General features: G+C 48.7%; 1 protein-coding gene across 1 annotated transcript; it reads right to left on the bottom strand.

The window, feature by feature from the left end:
* Window positions 1–398: 398 nt before the first annotated feature.
* DRC3 (dynein regulatory complex subunit 3) lies at window positions 399–19,493 on the bottom strand. Its single transcript, XM_056866474.1, has 12 exons — window positions 19,331–19,493; window positions 17,902–18,018; window positions 15,313–15,479; window positions 13,242–13,388; window positions 12,214–12,333; window positions 9,744–9,868; window positions 8,175–8,340; window positions 5,218–5,349; window positions 4,505–4,575; window positions 1,001–1,124; window positions 745–876; window positions 399–506 (listed from the first exon to the last, which is right to left on the bottom strand). The coding sequence occupies exons 1-12, from the start codon at window positions 19,491–19,493 to the stop codon at window positions 399–401; spliced, it is 1,572 nt and encodes a 523-aa protein (XP_056722452.1).
* Window positions 19,494–20,851: the final 1,358 nt, after the last annotated feature.

Genomic DNA, 20,851 nt, shown 5'->3' with positions numbered 1-20,851 from the left:
CCACTGTGAGTGGCAGTTGCCTCTCGGTTACCTACAAGCCTTCTAATTGGTGTCAGTTGCCTGAAAGGCCAGTCTTTGCATTGCTAGTATTCAGCACATAGCTATTCCTAGCGATGTCCCCCTTTTTTGTGACATCTGTGCGGGAGGGCGATGGGGAGGCAGCATCCTCGTGGGCAAACAATTTGTACTAACCATGCCCATTTCATCCGATAGCTGTACTTCCTCTCAAACTTCTGTACAGGCTGTGGTTTTTTTGTTTTTTTTAAATGTATTCATTTTGATCATTAAAAGCTCCAGAGGCTGATTCCCCAGCCCTTTCCATCAGGCTAATTCTTTTTTAGGGGAAGGGCTGTGAAGTGAAAGGGAAGCAGCAGTTAACTGCATCATCCAAATCCAGTTTACGGTTCTAGAACGTCCATGGTTTCCAGCTCGTTGTGAAGGTGATCGATGTACTGGTTGATCTCCTTCACGCGGTTGCGGTTCCTCGTTATTTCGCTTTTGTGAACCTGCGGGGAAGGAAGCCGAGTGTGGCGGACCTGGGCTGGTTTCGTCTTCGGCCTGCTCAAAGACGCTCCTGAAGGCCCCAAAGGTCAGCTGGCCAGGAGGTCGCTCTTTCCAGGGTCATAATGCCTCGGTGTTGGTGGGTAACCCCGCCGAGCCCCTGCTACTTTCAAAGCAACAACACAGGTGTCCCCTTGCTCAATATCCTTCAGAGAGGGCCCTTGCAGGTGGGGCTTTACTTACTGATTCGATCAGCGTGGCGGCCCAGCCGTTGGCTTTGGTGATGATCTCGTCTTCCCGGTTGTCGATCTTCAGAAGGTGGATATCATGCGAGGCGTTCACGGCGTTGACGATAGTGTCCTTGTCAACAAAGAGCTGGAAAGGGGAGCCAAGCGAGGAAATAGTGATTTTATTTGGGATAAAAGCAAATGCCGCTCTCTTTTTAAGGATTTGCACCCAGAGAGCTTTCGGCTGGAGGAGGAAGGGGAAAAGGTCTCACCATCCGGACGTCGTCCGGTATATCTTCCTCCAACTCGCTTTTCACGATTTTCTCCAGCGTGTTGATGGCTATTTCAAGGAGCTTCTCGTGGTGATGGTTTTCGAGATCCCGGCACTGCGCCATTGTATGGGGAAAGGTTAAGAAACAATTGGGGGGGGGGGGAATCCAGAAAGTCCAAGCAAACAGGCCTGCCTGCAGAAGTCCAGCTTTTGTGCTCTATGCTGTGGCTGGTAACCAGTTTTTAAGTTGTTCAGATGAAAGGCCGCAAGATGGGTTTCACTCATGAACTTGTTTTGGCACAAACCAAGATACGGGCAAAGGGCACCATAGTGTAAACAACAATGGAGGCCTTGGAACAACCAGGACCCAAGCAAAGAGCTCCGTAGTGTCAACAGCAATAGAGGCATGACCAAAACATGGGCAAAGGGCTCTGTAGTGTCAAGAACAATGGAGGCCTTGGCCCAACCAAAACATGGGCAAAGGGCTCCATAGTGTCAACAATGGAGGCCTTGGCATTACCAAGACACAGGCAAAGGGCTCCATAGCGTCAACAACAATGGAGGCCTTGGCACCACCAAGACACAGGCAAAGGGCTCCATAGCGTCAACAACAATGGAGGCCTTGGCACCAAGACAAGGCAAAGGGCTCCATAGTGTCAACAACAATGGAGGCCTTGGCACCACGAGGACACAGGCAAAGGGCTCCATAGCGTCAACAACAATGCGGCCTTGGTGACTTCCACTAGGGACGCTGATCTGAGCGCCACGTTTCTCGGGGGTTCCCGAGAGAACCAAGAAATGTTTGAACTTGTGGGGCAAATTTTTGCACCCCACCCCAGTTCTAATTAGTGGACCGAGGAACAGGAACACCCCTGCTGCCTTCAAGAGCGGTCTGACCCCCAGTTTTGCTGAGAGAGTCTTCGGACGACTCTCAGAATCCTGGAAGAGGTCCCGCTGGCCTGAGGGGGAAACACTGCCGAAAACGTCTCTTTGGAATTAGGCTCAGATCTCCCCTATCTATCACCATTAAGCAACTACACAGAAGCAAGAATACCTACTCTCCTAAAATCTGAGTAAGTTAAAAGAACTCATTTGTTTTACCTGGATCTGGAAGCACCGGGAGATTGCTAAATACATCTGCCTCTCCCCACTTAATGTTTAAATGACTCTTTGAAACAAGAAAAGATCAGATATATCGCCAGGAATCTTATCAATTTGATCGGTGGGAAGACACAACAACTAAGATTTTTTGAAAGACGTCTCTGCTACCAATCAGAAACTACGACGTATAAAGAGGAGGGAGGAGGAGTAATCCCCCCACATCGCGAGGTGTCGTCTTTCTAACTACACTAAGTCTTCCTGCCACGTCCTTCCTGGAAATAATCTATCATCGCGAGAGTACCAGAGAACTTGGAATCGGAAGTGTGGCATCATCGAGCAACTGGCAAATACCTCCCAAGTTCCTGAACAAAAGGAAGACGGAAGGTTTACGACACTGATTCCTGCAGCACCTCTCTGCTATTTATAACACCGGTCTTTGTCGGGACTTTACCAACTAAGTCTCAACGGAACTTTCAGAAGTAGCAACCATGGAACGTTTGATTAAACAGCTGGATCAATTTTCTGCTTTGATGAACCAAAAACTGGATTTTATCTTAGATGACCTTAAAGATATAAAAATTCAAATCATCACAATGAGGTCGGAGGTGAGATCAGAGGGTTCTTCAGATGACAAGAAAGACGAAGAACAGAAGAACCTTGCAAAGAAAATGGAGAATGACAACAAACAAACTGCAATAGTCCATCTGGCAACAATGGATCTGAATGTGAGCAACTTAGATCTTTGTTTTTATAATCTACCTGAGGAACTTTTTAACACCAGCTTGGAGGACTTAAAAGGTAGAAAAACTGGAGCTATGGGGATCTCCTTTATTGACTTTGAGATGGAAGAAACTGCAACGCAGATCTACTATGAAGATCATTCACCAGCAGAAGAAATCTTACCAACAACTTCCAAGGATGCTCTTCGATGTCTAGTCTTAACGAAGAAAAGAAAAAATGCTGGAAATTCCGGACAAAGGAACTGATTTAAAAGAGTCTGGCTTGTCTTTTGGAAGGGATTAAACAGGAATTGGTTAAAAGGCTTGGTTTTAATGGAAATGAAATAACATAAGATATCAATATACTAGAAATATAATTTGTATTAAAATGAGTGTTTGGGAGAAATGGAGGGTTTACAAAATAATTAATATTTAATGAAAACAACTAAAGGTTTCCTATTCTAATTATTTATTATTAGCGAAATTTACTAAAAAAACTCTTTTCTTCTTTTTTATGATTGTATTAATCATTAATCATTCTCTCTTTAAAGAATATAAATGCCAAAGAGATTGATAGGTATTAGTAATAATATTAGGATTAGAGGTTTATGCAAAAGAGATTACTAATTAATCAATAGATGGAGGGAGGTGTAGGGAAGTCAATATATTTTTGATCATACTTAACTATGTTTTCTATTGCATTTTATATTTTATTCCTTGTTTATACTAACTCTTGAACTTTGTGTTTAATAATTTTGAAAAAAATAAAAAAATTATTAAAAAACAACAACAATGCGGCCTTGGCACCACCAAGACAAGGCAAAGGGCTCCACAGTGTCAACAACAATTAAGGCCTTGGCACTATGAGGACACAGGCAAAGGGCTCTGTACTGTCAAGAACAATGGAGGCTTTGGCCCAACCAAAACACGGGCAAAGGGCTCCGTAGTGTCAACAACAGAGGCCTTGGCACCACCAAGACACAGGCAAGGGGCTCTCTAATATCAACAACAACAGAGGCCTCGGCTGAGCCCTCTGATACTCTGTATTTTGGGCAAGGCTGCTGAAACACTCCCCAGCCCTGACTTTTCCCTCTCAAAACCATTATGCTCTGCCTTTCTCTGCATTTGTTACCACCCGGGTTCCGCAAATGCAGTTTGCAAACAGAATGGAAAAGCTACTGAGAACACAGGCATAAGCACGGGGTGACCTTGGGCCTTTCTTGCACTCTCAGCTTGACCCACCTCACAGGGTTGTTGTGAGGATAAAAAGGAGGAGAACAGTGTAAACTGCTTTAGGTCCCTATTGGGGAGAAAGGCAGGGTATAAATGAAGAAAATAAGTAAAATAAACTAGCCGGTCACATAGTTATCCTCTCTCTCCATAAAACTCTGCCAAGTATCAGTCACCCTCTCTCTCCATAAAACCAAGTATCAGCCCATTTTTATTTACCTCCAAGAAACATCTCTAAAATGGTTGTAAATCCTTTGAAGAAAGGGCGAAGGTCTCGTAACCTGCAACCCAGGAACTCTTGTTTCTGTCTTTCAAGAGTGTCTTCTTCAAACTAAGCATCACCCCTCCCACACGCCTTGAACCACCTTGAATGGTGGGGAGAACTTTGGAAACTTCAAGGGATTTGAGTGATTCGAATCCGAAGCAGGCCTGCTCCTTGGCCACTGAAAGGATATAGCCCTTGCTCATTTTCTATGAAGATGGACACGAGGTCAAAAATGCTCCGCTCAAAATCTTTGATGACTTCCTGCACGGGAAACAAAACAGATGAAAAAGGTGCACGCCTTCTGCGGAACCTGAACTCGTCAAAGTGAAATCTGCCCTTCAACACCTGGAGGAATTTTAACCTGTCGTATCTACTGACTGTTCATTGTTGCTCAGACACAAGAAGAAGAATTGGTTCTTATATGCCTTGACAAGGTTTCCCAAGGTAAACTTTCAAGAGCCAATGCTCCCTCTGTCAGATGTCTAACATAGGGAGACAGTTATCTGAGGAAGGCAGCACTACCTCTTGATAGCTTGTTGGTCGAGACATTCTTGTTGGTCTGTAAGGTGCTCCTGGACTCAGTCTTGCTTGGGACTGGGGAAGATGCAGTTGTGTGGCCTTGGGCTGTGATGTTCTCCAGCTCCGCTGCTTGAACGCAGTTTCTCTGATAATACTGATCTTCCCCCACAATGCACAGGGGTGGGCAGAGGGCATCTTGGCCACCTTCTGGGCAGGGAGTAGGGGTCACTGGGAGTGTGGGGGGGAGGTAGTTGTGAATTTCCTGCATTGTGCAGGGGGTTGGACTAGATGACCCTGGTGGTACCAACTCTATGATTCTATGACCACTGAGTGTGTCCTGCTTGAGTTCGGGAAAGTGGCCTTATCAGATCGACTTGGCCTCACCTCTAACTGGTCGACCAGCTGCATCTCCAGAGTCATCAGCGTTTCGCAGAGTTTTCTGATGTCATCGCTGTAGTCCCGGAGCCGGGACTCCAAAATCTCGGTCTCGCTGGCGTTCTGAATCGCGTCCAAAGCCTGTTGGGCACAGCGAGGGTTACTAGCTATCTGCCTCACTGCGGAATTAAAATTCTCCTTGTCGGTTGTTCGTCTCAAAGTCGCAGCACTGATAGGATAGAATTGCTCGGCGATTCCGCACACATCCCATTGTCTTGTTTAAACCTGACAGCTACGCATGCGAGCCTATGATGTGAGCTACACTAGTGTAATGCTCACTCTCTGGTCTGCTAACAGATGGCTGGACTTGATGCACCTTGGTCTGATCCAGAATGGCCTTTCTTACGGTCCTACTCCTTCCCCAGATAAGTTACATTTATCCAAACCAGAGCTAATTTTTAGAGTGGTATCGAAAGAGATGGATTTTTTTACATGCATATTCTGTCTTTGTGAGGCCCACACATAAACCCTTCCTTCTTCATAGTCTCTTAGTTATTTTCGGAACTTTTAAAATTTGGTCTCTTTGAGTTCTAAAATTTGTTTTTGAATTTCACTGTCTAAATTAATCATTTTGTCACTGAATTTCCTCTCTGTCAGATCTGCCCTGATTTGCTCTTTGAGTGGTTCCGTATCCTTTTCTATTTTTGTTATCTCCACCTCTGCTGTTTCTATTAATAGGACCATCAAGTCCATGGAACCCTTACTAAGAATTGCAACCCACCTCTTTAAAGGCCTCGTTGTGGGGAAACATCCCTGGAGCTTTTCTCATTCTCAATCCTGAATCTTGAGAACCCTGAGGGGTTGCCATAAGTCAGCTGCGACTTGATAGCACTTTCTCCCACCACCATTTTTGAGAGAGGTTGTGGCTCAGCGGTAGAGCCTCTCCTTGGCATGCAGAAGGCCCCAGGTTCAATCCCCGGCACCTCCAGTTAAAGGGACTAGGCAAGTAGGTGAAGTGAAAGACCTCTGCCTGAGACCCTGGAGAGCCGCTGCCGGTCTGAGTAGACAATACTGACTTTGATGGACCATGGATTCAGTATAAGGCAGCTTCATGTGTTTATGGATTTACTTATGTTCTAGGGAGGGGCTGTGGCTCAGTGGTAGAGCATCTGCTTGGCATGCAGAAGGTCCCTGGTTCAATCTCCGGCACCTCCATGTCAGGCCTTGGCTGAGTTTCCTTAATGTCAGGCCTTGGCTGGGCTCCTTTTGAAGTTAAGACTTAGCATCTGCAGACCAGAGGCTGGCCTCCTGTCAAGGCCAGGTGCTGGCTGCTGGTCAAGGTTATGATCTCATGCTGTTGATCCTGTCTCCGTGTTATGGCTTTGATTTTGTGAGAGCTGTGATAACCGTTATCTCTTAGTAACCTTAGCAACCTGTGGTTTCACTTGTATTACTGTTTTCGCTTTAGATGCTTTTATATTGTAACCCATCTGCTTTGCTTTTATTAACGCCCTTTCCTGCATGAGGGGGAGTCAACTTCTTAAATCTGTCTTTTTGCTCCTAATAAATTAGCATTGCTTAGGTTCACCTGCCTGAGCGTGTGTTTATGGGAAGCTAGGGATAGACGCCTGAGCTTAACAGGAGGCCAGCCTATGGTCTGCAGATGCTAAGTCTTAACTTCGAAAGGAGCCCAGCCAAGGCCTGGCATTAAGGAAACTCAGCCAAGGCCTGACACTCCAGTTAAAGGGACCAGGCAAGTAGGTGATGTGAAAGACCTCTGCCTGAGACCCTGGAGAGCTGCTGCCGGTCTGAGCAGACAGTACTGACTTTGATGGACCCAGGGTCTGACTCAGTACAAGGCAGCTTCATGTGTTATGTGACACTGGGTGTGCATGGGTGCCATGTGGGCAAATACCAGAGTCATGTTGAAAAGGGCCCCCGAGAAAAAGACTAATCATGGTCATGTTCAACATTCGAGTGTGCGCGTGCCCAGATCACAATACAGATCAACTCTAAGGCTGGTCCAAAGCATCATGGACTGGACCAGAAGTGCAAACTGAACTTGTGAGTGCTTGCAATGGAATGATTCCGGTTTTCATCAAAGAAAGCTCCATTTAGGAGTAGGGGGTCATGCCTCGGTGGCGGGCTGCAGGCTCAGCACCCGGAAGGGCAAACCACAGTACATCCAGTTAAAAGATCTCAAGGAGTTGGCATTGGGAAAGAGCTCTCTGGGCCCAGGATCCCAGACAGCTGCTGCCAGTTAGAGCAGAGCGACCGAGAAGGGCTCCCAGTCTGACTTGAGATGATAAGGCAGCTTCAGCTGTTCCGTAAGCCCCGTCTCCTTCTGTAGGTCCCTGTGGGCCAATTACAGTCATCATGCAGCTGTCGGCTATCCCACATTCAGGGTGGTCCGTCTGGCATTGACCAGAGCCGGGGCCTTTTCCATTGTGGCCCCGGCTCTGTGGAACAGGCTCCCTGGAGAGTCGCCCCCTCTCTGGAGATCTTCAGGAGGCACCTCAAGGCCTGCCTGTTTGCCAGGGTTTTCACATGAACACGTGAAGCTGCCTTATGCTGAATCAGACCCCTGGTCCATCAAAGTCAGTATTGTCTACTCAGACCGGCAGCGGCTCTCCAGGGTCTCAGGCAGGGGTCTTTCACATCACCTACTTGCATAGTCCCTTTAATGGGAGATACCGGGGACTGAACCTGGGACCCTTCTGCATGCCAAGCAGATGCTCTACCCCTGAGCCACAGCCCTTCCTGAGTTTCGAGGGGGTTTGAATGGGAGGCAACTTTTAAGAGGAAGGGGTGAGATTTGGGTTTCCTTGTTTTGTTTTGGGGTTCTAACTGAAAACGTTTTTCACAATTATCGTAAGATGCCTTGCACCACGAGGGAAGGTGGGATAGAAATGTTTTCATAAATATATCGAAAAAAGAAGCCGAAAGGGAACTGGTCAGCCACGTACCCAGTGATGCTTTTCTTCGAACTCGGCCATGATCTTGTTGCCCTGCTCACGGTTCTCTTCCAGGGCTTCGTTGAGGCACTCGTAGAAGAGAGCCACCTCGGCCTTCCGCTTCTCGTGCTGCTTCAGGCCGTACTCAAACAGGTTCTCACAAATGGCGACAAATTTGCTCCTGTAAGTGGTCCGGGAGTTAAGGAAATGCTGCCGCTGACTGACTAAGAGCTGTGGCACACGTTACGGATTCCCTACATAAGTTTTGAGTCTGCTGGGAAATGGGTGGAGTCAGAGGGAGGAACCCGTTTGCTCTATTTAAGGAGGAAGAACCCATGACCAGGTGTGGCGTAGTGGTTAAGAGCGGTGGACTCTAATCTGGAGAACTGGGTTCAATTCCCAGCTCCTCCACATGAAGCGAGCTGGGTGACCTTGGGCTGGTCACAGTTCTCTCCGAACTCTCTCAGCTTCACCTCAAGGTGAGCGTTGTGAGGAGATGAAGGGAAGGAGATTGGAAGCCGGTTTGAGTCTCCTTAAAAAAGATAAGAGGAAATCAGCATATAAAAACCAACTTTATTTCTTCTTCCATGCTACTTTGCCATCCTTTTCTACCCAGGCAGAGAGCATACACAAGGGATCCAGTGGGGAGAGTGACCAGCAGTGAGACGTGGTAACTGGAATTTAGGTCTTGCTAGGTTTGAGCTGGCTGCTCAGAATCAGTACCTGGGACAGCTCCCTGGACAGCAGGTGTAGATTCAACAAAATGCAAAGCTCAGCACCACTAAGAGAAGGGCTGATTTTTATACCCTGCTTTTCCCTACCGAAAGGAGACAAAAAGCAGTTTACAATCGCCTTCAGCTTCCTCTCCCCATAACAGACACCTTGTGAGGGAGATGGGGCTGAGAGAGTTCGGAGAGAACTGTGACCGCCCAAGGTCACCCAGCTGGCTTCATGTGGAGGAGCGGGGAAACCCACCTGGATCATAGAAGCATAGAGTTGGAAGGGACCACTAGGGTAATCTAGTCCAACCTCCTGCACAATGCAGGAAATTCACAGCTGCCTCCCCCCCACAAACCCCAGTGACCCCTACTCCATGCCCAGAAGATGCCAAGATGCCCTCCCTCATGATCTGCTTAAGGTCATAGAATCAGCATTGCTGACAGATGGCCATCTTAACCTCTTCTTAAAATCCTCCAGGGAAGGAGAGCTCACCACCTCCCGAGGAAGCCTGTTCCACTGAGAAACCGCTCTAACCGTTAGAAATTTCTTCCTAATGTCTAGATGGAAACTTTTGATTTAATTTCAACCCGTTGGTTCTGATCCGACCTTCTGGGGCAACAGAAAACAATTCCACCTCATCCTCTCTGACAGCCCTTCAAGTCCTTGAAGATGGGGATCATATCACCTCTCAGTCTTCTCGTCAGGCTACACATACCAGTTCACCAGATTAGAGTCCACCGCTCATGTGGAGCGGGGAATCGAACCTGGCTCTCCAGATTAGAGTCCGCTGCTCTTAACCACGACACCATGCCGGCTCTCACCATCCTATTCTCAAAAAGGGTGACTACTTCTGTTCCAAACCAGGTAGGATATGCCTCCAGCAGTTCGGGCACACCAGGAAGGTACTCCAGTTTGGCAGCCTCGGGATCTTCGGCGTACATGCTGTCGAAGAGGAAGGAGCCGTTGAGATATTCGACGTAAGCAGACTTGTTGGTAGAAGGGCGCACCCAAATGGAAAAGCCAAAAGGAAACAAACAAACAAACCCTGATGTCTTAAAGGTACATGGCTCTGAAGAACGTTTAGAGGTGAAGGAAAGGGTGGCGGCTCCTTACAGGGAACGACAGACCAGATAACACAGCTAAGCAGTGTTAGCTGTACAGCATTATGCAACTGTACAGCATTACACAACTGTACAGCATTACGCAAAGAATGATTTGGCAACCACAGATGGTTGTTTCCATTCTGTATTCTTTTGATATAATTTCAGGTGAGCGGCCACGCTGCTCTGCAGTAGAAAAGCTACCTTCGGGTCCAGTAGTGCCTTAAAAACCAACAAGCTTTTCGGGGTATAAACTTTTGAGAGAAGAAGAAGAGGAAGAAGAGGAGGAGGAGGAGGAGGAGAGTTGGTTTTTATAAGCCGACTTTCTCTACCACTTAAGGGAGACTCAAACCGGCTTACAATCACCTTCCCCTCCCCACAACAGACACCCTGGGAGGTAGGTGAGGCTGAGAGAGTGTGACTTGCTCAAGGTCACCCAGCTGGCTTCGTGTGTAGGAGTGGGGAAACACATCCAGTTCACCGGATTAGCCTCCGCCGCTCATGTGGAGGAGTGGGGAATCAAACCCTCTCAGAACCTTAAACCGTGTTGGTCTTTAAGGGGCAACTGGTCTCGAATCTAGCTCATCCGCTGCAGACCAACATGGCTACCCTCTGAAAGTACTGTATATCCCCGAGTTAACAGCGTCTAAGGAGAAGGTATGGAAGGGCTGTCTGTTGCCATTTTGGCCGGCTTGTGACTCTCCATTTAGCTGGCCGCTGTCAGAAACAGGATTCCAGAACAGACTGGCCTTGGTTGTAGCCCACTTCCACCCTGTCCTTTCCTCCCAGGAGGCTAGAGTTGTGTCAGTGGGGAGGGGGGGGTCCCCCCTATCTTCTCTATTCCATTGAGTCATTAATTCATCTGCTGCTAATATTTAAGAGGCACAGTCCCCGCTCAGCCCTTCTCCAACCAAAGGCCAGATTGTGAAGTTGGTTCCACACAACGTGTGGCTCTCCGAACTGAACGTGGCCCTTCGGCCGTGCCCTGCGACCTGCCAGGCATGACAACTCCCGGCAAGCTACCAGACGTGATCAGGGCCCTGCCGTCTGCAGGGCGGGTCTTAAGCTGGGCAGGCTTGCGTTAGGCAGGTGAGCTCAGGAGTACAGTTTCACTCTGGAAACACAAGTCTGGAAAGAAACAGACCAAACCACCAGACAAATGGGGCGGGCGGGCGCTGCCATGCCCACGACTGTCTTGCAGTTCCCTTCTAAGCACAGTCACACCATTCCAAGCCCGTTGGCTTCAATGGACTTAGACAGGAATAACCTTGACGGGATGGTGCTGTTAATTTGTCAAACGGTATGAATCATTCTTCTTATTATTATTCATTAAGTTTATACCCTGCCCTCCCCGGGGTATATCCTCATATGCTCTGGCGCTCCCTCTGCTTTTTTAGGCTGCATTGTTTGGTGCATGGAATTAGAAGAAGAGTTGGTTTTTATATGCCGATTTTCTCTTCCTTTTATGGAGAATCAAGCCAGCTTTCAATCGCCTTCCCTTCCTCTCCCCACAACAGACACCTTGTGAGGTAGGTGGGGCTGAGAGAGTTCAGAGAGAACTGTGATTGGCCCAAGGTCACCCAGCAGGCTTCATGTGGAGGAGTGGAGAATCCAACCCCGTTCACCAGATTAGTGTCCGTTGTTCATGTGGAGGATTGGGAAATCAAACCAGGTTCCCCAGATTTAGAGTCCACCATAAGAAGAAAGAGAAGGAGGAGGAGTAGTTGGTTTTTATATGCCAACATTCTCTACCACTTAAGGGAGACTCAAACCGGCTTACAATCACCTTCCCTTCCTCTCCCCACAACAAGACACTTTGTGAGGTAGGTGAGGCTGAGAGAGCTCTAACAGAGCTGTGACTAGCCCAAGGTCACCCAGCTGGGTTCATGTGGAGGAGTGGGGAATCAAACCCAGTTTTCCAGATTAGCGTCTGCCACTCATGTGGAGGAGTGGAGAATCGAATCCAGTTCTCCATATCAGACTCCACCGCTCCAAACCACCACTCTTAACCACTACACCACAGTGGCTCTCATTACATTTCCCAGTTCTCTCTCTCTCTCTTCTCTCAAACTTTTCCTTCTGAAGGGCAAGAGAGATACGGCCCCCGCAGAGATCGATTCCTGTGCCAGTTTTATCCCAACCAATGTTCAGTTGCATTAAATCTCTGCCAATACCTGTTGGGCTTTCCGTCCGCTCCAGCAACAGGCCGCCAATCAAAGGGTCAAATGTACCTTGTGATACTCCAGCTCCTTGCGCTTGGCCTCCTCGTCCTCCTGCTTGGCTAGGGCCACGGATTCTCCCTGCTTCATCTCTTCGATGGCATACTGGTATTTTAGGAAGGCAATCTCCCTCTGGGCAACGAGAAAAGATATGCACAGCTTACACTGGTCTATCTCGATTATAGAAGATAAAAAGACTCAAATGGGTGTTTGGTCATTATCTGATTGCTCGAATAAGAGAAAAAACAGGACTTGCTGTCCAAAAGATTATACTGTATTATCAAAAGTTGGAAAGGGTCATAACTTTTTCTGGCATGATAAAGCAAAGAATGATGTGGGACTGTAATTGTTCCAAAAGCAAAGCTATTGGGGAATTCCCAGTTCATAATCTCTAAGGCCGTTTACACTTGGTAATTAGTAGCGAGTTCCAGGCTGAAGTGAACCGCATATTTTTTTTTAGTTCTTCATGCTGAAGCATCATTCCAGAAGTCACTGTGAAGCCGGTGCATACCTGCTTCGCATTTCTTAAGAGCCCCTTTAACACGACCTTTTTTATTTGCTCCGTCCTCACCTTGAAGCATCCACTCAAGGAAGCATGAAGAATCACAGCCGCAGGTTAACTATGCAAACGACAATTGCTAATGGCTATGCAAACGAAGGAGCAGGCGAGCGGGGGGGTGGAATTTGTTTGACTTTTTCCTCTTGCATTGGGACTGTGAATAGGCATTTTAAAAGTCGGATTTAAAAAAGGAGCTTTGAGCGAGCATCAAAATCGACCCTGCATAAATGGCCTAAGTGTTGTGAGTGGATAAGTCACATGCTACAAGTTCAGGCGTCTGATGGAGCGGACCCTAGCTCACAAAACGGGGCAATAAAATTGTCAGCCTTTAGTTTTCCCAGAAGGCTCTGACACAGTCGTTTTTTTTTCTTTTTTTCAGGATAAGGAACTGCTTCGCCATGGGTTTAGGCGTGTTTCTAGACCTCAAGGGGAAAGCGAAAAACGGGCACTGCCAGATCAGGACCGCCCCTCGAGCTCTTACCGTACTGTCCTCCAGCATCCTAAAATCCAGGTACACAAGGTCTGGGAGATATGCCGCGATGTACATGGTGTACGCCTCGTTGTCACACACTGGATTCCCGGTGAGGTTCAAAGTGCGCAGGTTTTTGAATTTCCTGAGGTAGACCAGCTGCGGCGGAAAGACAAGGGAGTAGCATCGCCTCATGTGCGTGTAAAGGGCTGTCATGTCACAGCCTCCTTACGGCGAACCCAGCAAGGGGCTTTCGAGGCAAGGGAGAAGCAGAGGGGGGTTGCCATTGCCTTCCTCTCCAGAGCCTTCCTTGGTGGTCTCCCTTCCAAGTACTGACCCTGCTTAGCTTCCAACTTACGGCAACCTCAGTAAGGGGCTTTCGAGGCAAGGGAGAAGCAGAGGGGGGTTGCCATTGCCTTCCTCTGCAGAGCCTTCCTTGCTCGTCTCCCTTCCAAGTACTGATGCTACTTAGCTTCCAACTTATGGCGTGATGGTGTGGTTAAGAGCAGCGGTTTGGAGCGGTGGACTGCCATCTGGAGAACCGGGTTTGATTCCCCACTCGTCCACGTGAGCGGTGGGGACTCTAATCTGGAGAACTGGATTCGATTCCCCACCCCTGCACTTGAAGTCAGCTGGATGACTTTGGGCTAGTCACAGCTCTCTTCGAGCTCTCTCAGCCCCACCTACCTCACAGGGTGTCTATCGTGGGGAGGGGAAGGTGATTGTAAGCCGGTTTGAGTGGCATCTAAAAACTAACTCTTCTTCTTCTAGCGAGGGGCTTTCTAGGCAAGCGAGAAGCAGAGGTGGTTTGCCATGGCCTTCCTCTGCAGAGCCTCCTTGGCTGTCTCTCGTCCAAGTACTGGCCCTCGTTAGCTTACAAGATCTAATGAGATTGGAGTATACCATGGATACCCAACGTGGTGCTCCTGGGTGCAATGGCGCTACTGACATCTTTTCTTGCACTCGCCCAGTGTTTTTAGGGAGTGGGTGGGCCTCTGGAGGGTGGGCTCTGTACCCCACTGGGGTCCCTGTCCTCCCCAGGCTCCATCTCCAAATCTCCAGGAGTTTCCCCACCTGGATCTGGCAACTCTACTCCCCATCCCCTGCCGGTGGCCAGGGGTGACCTGGCAACCCTAAATCCTACAGAATCCACCTGACAAAGCAGCAGCAGGGGAACTGATCTCTGTAGTCTGGAGATCAACTGTAATTCTGGGAGATCTCCAGGTCCCACCTGGAGGTTGGCAACCCTAGATGAGCAACCTCTTTCTGAGAAGAGGAAGGAGAAGGTGAGTTGCTTTTTTATATCCCACTTTTTCTCTACCTTTAAGGAGTCTCAAAATGGCTTATTATGATCACCTTCCCTTCCCCTCCCCACAACAGACACCTTGTGAGGTAGACGGGACTGAGAGAGTTCGGAGAGAGCTGTGACTAGCCCAAGGTCACCCAGCAGGCTTCATGTGGAGGAGTGGGGAATCAAACCTGGTTCCCCAGATTACGGTCCACTGCTCTTAACCACTACCCCACGCTGACAACCCTACGGCCATTCTGTCCATCACTATTTGACAGAACTCTTCCTCATTCTCCCACATGCACGTTTTGGCCTCTACCAATGAGCCATGTTATAATGGGGAGCAGAATCATAGAATCATAGAGATGGAAGGGACCACTAGGGTCATCTAGTCCAACCCCCTGCACAATGCAGGAATTTCACAACTACCTCCCCCCACCCCCCAGTAACCCCTACTCCATGCCCAGAAGATAGCCAAGATGCCCTCCCTCTCATCATCTTCCTAAGGTCATAGAATCAGCAGATGGCCAACTAGCCTCTGCTTCAAAACCTCCAGGGAAGGAGAGCTCACCACCTCCCGAGGAAGCCTGTTCCACTGAGGAACCGCTCTGATGGTTAGAAAATTCTTCCTAACTTCTAGACAGAAACTCTTTTGATTTAATTTCAACCCGTTGGTTCTGGTCCGACCAGAGAGAGTTCAATCTCACACATGTCTACTTATGAGTAAGTCCCACTGAGCTGCGTCTGAGTGCATAGGACTGCAGCCCCAGACGGCTCCCCTTCGCCGACGCTTACGTTTTCCAGGGTTCCTATGTTGTTGTTCCCGATCGAGAATATCTCAAGCTGCTGCAGAGCGTCCAGATTCTCGATCTTGGAGATCCTGTTGTTGAACAAACTGAGGTCCTTCAGGTTCACCAGAGCGTCGAGACCTTCAATGCCTTCGATGTTGTTGAAGGACAGATCTGGGGGGGGGGGGGGAATGGAGAGGAAGAAGAAGAAGAGTTGATTTTTGGTAAGCTGTTTCATATTCATAGAATCATACTGTTGGAAGGGTCCATACAGGCCATCTAGTCCAACCCCCTGTTCAATGCAGGATTAGCCCAGAGCATCCCTGACAAGTGCTTGTCCAGCCTCTGCTTAAAGACTGCCAGTGAGGGGGAGCTCACCACCTCCCTAGGTAGCTGATTCCACTGTCGAACAACTCTTACTGTAATTTCCCCCCCCCCCCCTAATATCCAGCTGGTACCTTTCCGCCTGCAATTTGAACCCATTCTTGAGTCCTATCCTCTGCTGCCAACAGGAATAGTTCCCTGCCCTCCTCTAAGGGACAGCCCTTCAAATATGTAAAGAGAGCAATCATGTCCCCTCTCAGCCTCCTCTTCTCCAGACTGAATGTTCCCAACTCCTTCAGCCTTTCCTCATAGGGCTTGGTCTCTAGGCCCCTGATCATCCTTGTCACTCTCCTCTGCACCCACTCCTGTCCACATCCTTTTTGAAGTGAGGCCTCCAGAACTGCACACAGTATCCAGGTCCTTCTTCCCAATACAGGGTGGGGACATGAGGCAGGCGGGTAAGGGAAGTCTTAACTCACAGGAGCGTTTGACCCGGGCAAGTTCTGGCTGTGGGAGGTGGAAGGATAAGATACCACTTATTTCGAGATCCTGGAATTTTCCATTCCTGCAATTTTGTCCTCTGTCTTCTCTACCCTGTGTCCAGTTTTGGGCTCCACAATTTAAGAAGGATGTTGACAAGTTGGAGCGTGTCCAGAGGAGGGCGACCAGAATGGTCAAAGGTCTTGAATCCATGCCCTATGAGGAGAGACTTAGAGAGTTGGGTTTGTTCAGTTTGGAGAAGGTTGAGGGGAGACATGATAGCCATGTTTCAATATTTGAAGGGATATCATGTTGATGAGGGAACTAGCTTGTTCTCTGTTGCTCCAGAGACTAGAACACGGAGTGATGGATTTAAACTAAGAGAAAAGCGATTCCACCTAAACATTAGGAAGACCTTTCTGATGGTGAGGGCTGTTCGACGGGGGAATGCGCTGCCTCGGAGAGTGGTGGAGTCCCCGTCTTTGGAGATCTTTAAGCAGAGGCTAGATGGCCATCTGTCAAGAGTGCTTTGATTGTGGGATCCTGCATGGCGGGGGGAGGGTTGGGGTCACTGGGGATGTGGGGGGAGGTAGTTGTTTATTTCCTGCATTGTTCAGGGGGTTGGACTAGATGAACCTGGTGGTCCCTTCCAACTCTATGATTCTACCCCTTTCAGGTATCCTTTGCTCACAATTTACAAATCGCTGTTCTAACTCGTTTCAGAGGATAGCTGTGTTGGTCTGCAGTAGAACAGTTAGATCTGAGTCCAGGGGCGCCTCTGAGACCAACAAGGTTTTCAGATGTCTGACAAAGGGAGCTTTGACTCTGGAAAGTTCATACCCTGACAATCTCATCGCTCCTGGGCTCGAATCTAACTGGGATGCCACAATAGCCGTACCCGCTTCTCTCTTTCACACACACACCACGCGCATTCAGTGCAAGTTCTGATTTTTTTTGCCGACAGAAAAACCCAAAATGAAGAATCTGGAAAGAATGTGATTACGTGACACGTCAAGTCTTTTAAACGAAAGGCATCCGGATGAGGTCGTTCTGTTTTGCTTGCAGGCCGAGACACGGCAGAGGAAACAAAGCGCTTCTGTTATGAAGCAGAACCCAATAATGAATGTAGCCACACGGGCCGAGCAAGCTAGACTACGCCGGGTATTCTCCAGAGAATGCCAAGCTCCCGACTCCTTCTGTTCGTCATCTGACAGGCATGCAGGTTCTGAGCTTAGTGTTCACCACGCTAATCCCAACCCTGGGCGAGCCGCGAACGCAAACACCTGGTCGAGAGGCACATGGAGCTTGTCAGTGAGCCCAGCCCAAACTTCTTAAACTTTCTCCCCCCCCCCTTGTTCTTAGACTCAGGTCTTGAACAATAAAACCATAACACTTAAATAAGACCCACCTCTAAAAACACCTCCCTTTGCCTCTTCTCTGCAGCCTCCAGAAAATGAGCAGCAAAATAAGTACGCTGAGGGTCCTCTAAGAGGAACTGAACCTTTTGCTCCAAAGTTGCTCGGGAAGATGTGGATCATTTGTTAAAACATGGTATATGTAAGGACAGTGCAAAAGTTGGTACACTGGAGTCCACTGACTGAAGAGGGCAGGGACACACCTGGTCTCAGGGGATCTTTAGCATACGGCCCAGCCAAACCATTGAAAAGCCTCAACCCAAAACCATTCCCCAAAACCTGCCCACAGTGGTCTAAGGGGTTCGGGCCTTGGGCGCTAATTCCTTCAAGAAAGTGCTCACCCCAGAGGTCAAACAGCCCTTACTCAAAGGCCTTACCCAGCCAGGTCAGATGAACCAGGCTGTCCAGGCCTTCTATCTTCTCTATGATGTTGTTGTCCAGCTGCAGCTTTGTCAGGTTGGTGAACTGCCAGAGATTGTCGATCCTCAGGATATCTGGAACCCAAAGCAGTGGTGCGTTTTAAGGCGGCACGTGTTTCACTGACAAACAGTGTGGTGTAGTGGTTAAAGTGTCCGACAATGATCTGGGAGACCCAAATCTGAATCCCCCGTTCTGCCCTGGAAGCTCACCTTGGGCCAGTCACACGCACTCAGCCTAGCCTACCTCACAGGGTTGTTGGGAGGATAAAACATAGAAAATACAGGAATGATGTTGGCTGCTTTGGGTCCCCGCTGGGGAAAAAGACAGGATATAAATGAAGCAAATTAATAAAAATAAATAAAAGAAACCTTTGTGGCAACTTATGAGATCACCCCTGTGCCAGTGTATGTCTCTCCATGAACTGTCCTAGCACATGCCCTGACCTGGATGGCCCAGGCTAGCCCGATCTCATCAGATCTCAGAAGCTAAGCAGGGTTGGCCCTGGTTAGTTGGACGGGAGACCACCAACGAAGTCCAGGGTTGCCACGCAGAGGCAGGCAATGGGCAAACCACCTCTGTTTATCTCTTGCCCTGACCAGGTTGGCTCAGGCTAGCCCGATCTCATCAGATCTTGGAATCTAACCCTGCTTAGTACTTGGACAGGAGATCGCCCGGGTTGCGACACAGAGGCAGGCAATGGCAAACCACCTCTGAACATCTCTTTCCTTGAAAACTCTAAATGGTCTTCCTAAATCGGCTGGGACTTGATGGCACTTTCTACCACCAGCATAAGCCAGCCCTCAGAACTGAGTAACAACTATGGGCTGCTTAAATTTTGTCAAGCCTTAGCACTATGAGGCAGAGGATTCGAGGAAATACAGTTCCTCTCTGATTTGTCTGAACAGGCATAGCAATTAAATGACTAAGACTGAGGAAGAAACAAACTAGCGGGCAGAGAATAGCTGTACCTAAGCAGAGAAGAAGAAGAGTTGGTTTTTATATGCTGACTTTCTCTCCCGCTTAAGGAAGAATCAAACTGGCTTACAATCACCTTCCCTTTCCCTCCCCACAACAGACACCCTGTGAGGTAGGTGAGGCTGAGAGAGTTCAGAGAGAATTGTGACTAGCCCAAGGACACCCAGCTGGTTTTGTGTGTAGGAGTGAGGAAACCAACCCAGGTCACCAGATTAGCCTCCGCCGCTGATGTGGAAGACTGGGGAATTGAACCCGGTTCTCCAGATCAGAGTCCACCGCTCCAAACCACCACTCTTAACCACTACACCATGCTGGCTCTCTCAGAGTTATACCCTTATAAGCCCACTGACATCAGTGGGCTTAGAAGGGGGCAACGGCTCAGGACTGCAGACTTTGCATGCCGATCTTTACTTCTAAAATCGAGCTGCAGCTCCTTGACATCTTTGAAATTTATCCCTTCCATCTTGGCCAGCTGGCCCGCTTCTTCCTTGGGTCCTTGCTCTTCCACTGCCTTCTGGAGCATCTCTTCGTCGATGACATTGGGTTCGATGCTGTCGTACAACCGACTGGTCATCTTTAAGCACAGGAAACACTGTCACGGGACTAGAAATCAAAGGAATTCTCTTGACTCCTTGCAGGCTCTGAAATTTAACCACAAGGAATATCCAGTTATCTCATTCATATGCAGATGAATAAGAGTTGGTTTTTATACCCCAATTTTCTCTACCTTTTAAGGAGAATCAAACCGGCTTACAATCACCTTCCCTTCTCCTCCCCACAACAGGCACCTTGTGTAGGGTTGCCAACCTCCAGGTACTAGCTGGAGATCTCCCGCTATTACAACTGATCTCCAGCCCGTAGAGATCAGTTCACCTGGAGAAAATGGCCACTTTGGAAACTGGACTCTATGGCATTGAAGTCCCTCCCCTCTCCAAACCATGCCCTCCTCAGGCTCCGCCCCAACAATCTCCAGGTATTTCCCTAACCTTGTAAGGTAGGTGGGACTGAGAAAGTTCAGAGAGAACTGTGATTAGCCCAAGGTCACCCAGCAGGCTTCATGTAGGGCAGGGGTGGGGAAACTTTTTTCCGCCAAGGGCCATTTGGATATTTATAACATCATTCACAGGCCATACAAAATTATCAAGTTAAAAATTAGTTGACCAAGCCCCAAGCAGGCAGCTGCCCCAGATGACCTCACCCGTGCGGCAAGCAGGCAGGCATCCAACCGGTGGTGCACACACCCAGGATGGGACTGTTGCACCAGCCGGGTGTAGCCGTCTAGCTGCACACCATAGCTGCTCCTGCTCCGCAAGGTCGGGGCCAGATTCTACAGCCGGCTCCTGCACCTGCAGGAATGAAATGAGGACTCACTGGCTAAGAACCCCCCCGCGTGCGCATTCGGGCCCTGCCCCCTTTAACCCCTCTATTGTTGCCACTTCCGCCCCCAGCCCTCTTGTAGTACAGAGGGAATATGTTTCTCCACAGCCCGGGTGAGAAAGGGTTAACACAGTTTCTTGGGCGATCCAAGCAGCTCCATAGCTAACGACTCTTCTGCAAGGGGGAAAAAGGGTTCCTTTTCTCAACAATACAAACTCACATCTGCCTTGAATAGAAGCTATTCCTGTCTGCAGGAGGGGGCAGATCACCAGTCTTAGATCCTTCTGAGCTAGAGATCTGCCAGCACCCACGAAGGGCCAGACCAAATGATTTTGTGGGCTTTAAACGGCCCCCGGGCCTGACGTTCCCCTCCCCTGATGTAGGGAAACCAACCTGGTTCACCAGATTAGAGTCTGCCACTCTTAACCACTATACCATGCTGGAAGGGAGAGCCATGTATGCCACGCTGGGCTAGTATGCTTTTACTCTGCCCTTTTATTTATTTAAAGAAAGAAAGAACAAATGCACAGAGGGCATGGATATCAGCTGAAGGGT

The sequence above is a fragment of the Euleptes europaea genome, chromosome 21 (assembly GCF_029931775.1).
Source record: "Euleptes europaea isolate rEulEur1 chromosome 21, rEulEur1.hap1, whole genome shotgun sequence".
NCBI classification, from domain to species: Eukaryota; Metazoa; Chordata; class Lepidosauria; order Squamata; family Sphaerodactylidae; genus Euleptes; species Euleptes europaea.
The sequence above is the reverse complement of the archived record's forward strand: the minus strand, read 5'-3'. Positions and strand labels throughout refer to the sequence as shown.

Bases quoted from the DNA above. Each gene is read 5' to 3' on its own strand.
- DRC3 (XM_056866474.1), bottom strand. From the start codon at position 19,493: ATGACCAGTCGGTTGTACGACAGCATCGAACCCAATGTCATCGACGAA. The intron at 5,350-8,174 runs GTACGTGGCTGA...TGTGCCCAACAG, and splicing joins TCGAAGAAAAGCATCACTGG to GCTTTGGACGCGATTCAGAA. The intron at 507-744 runs GTAAGTAAAGCC...CCTTCCCCGCAG, and splicing joins CCGCCACGCTGATCGAATCA to GTTCACAAAAGCGAAATAAC.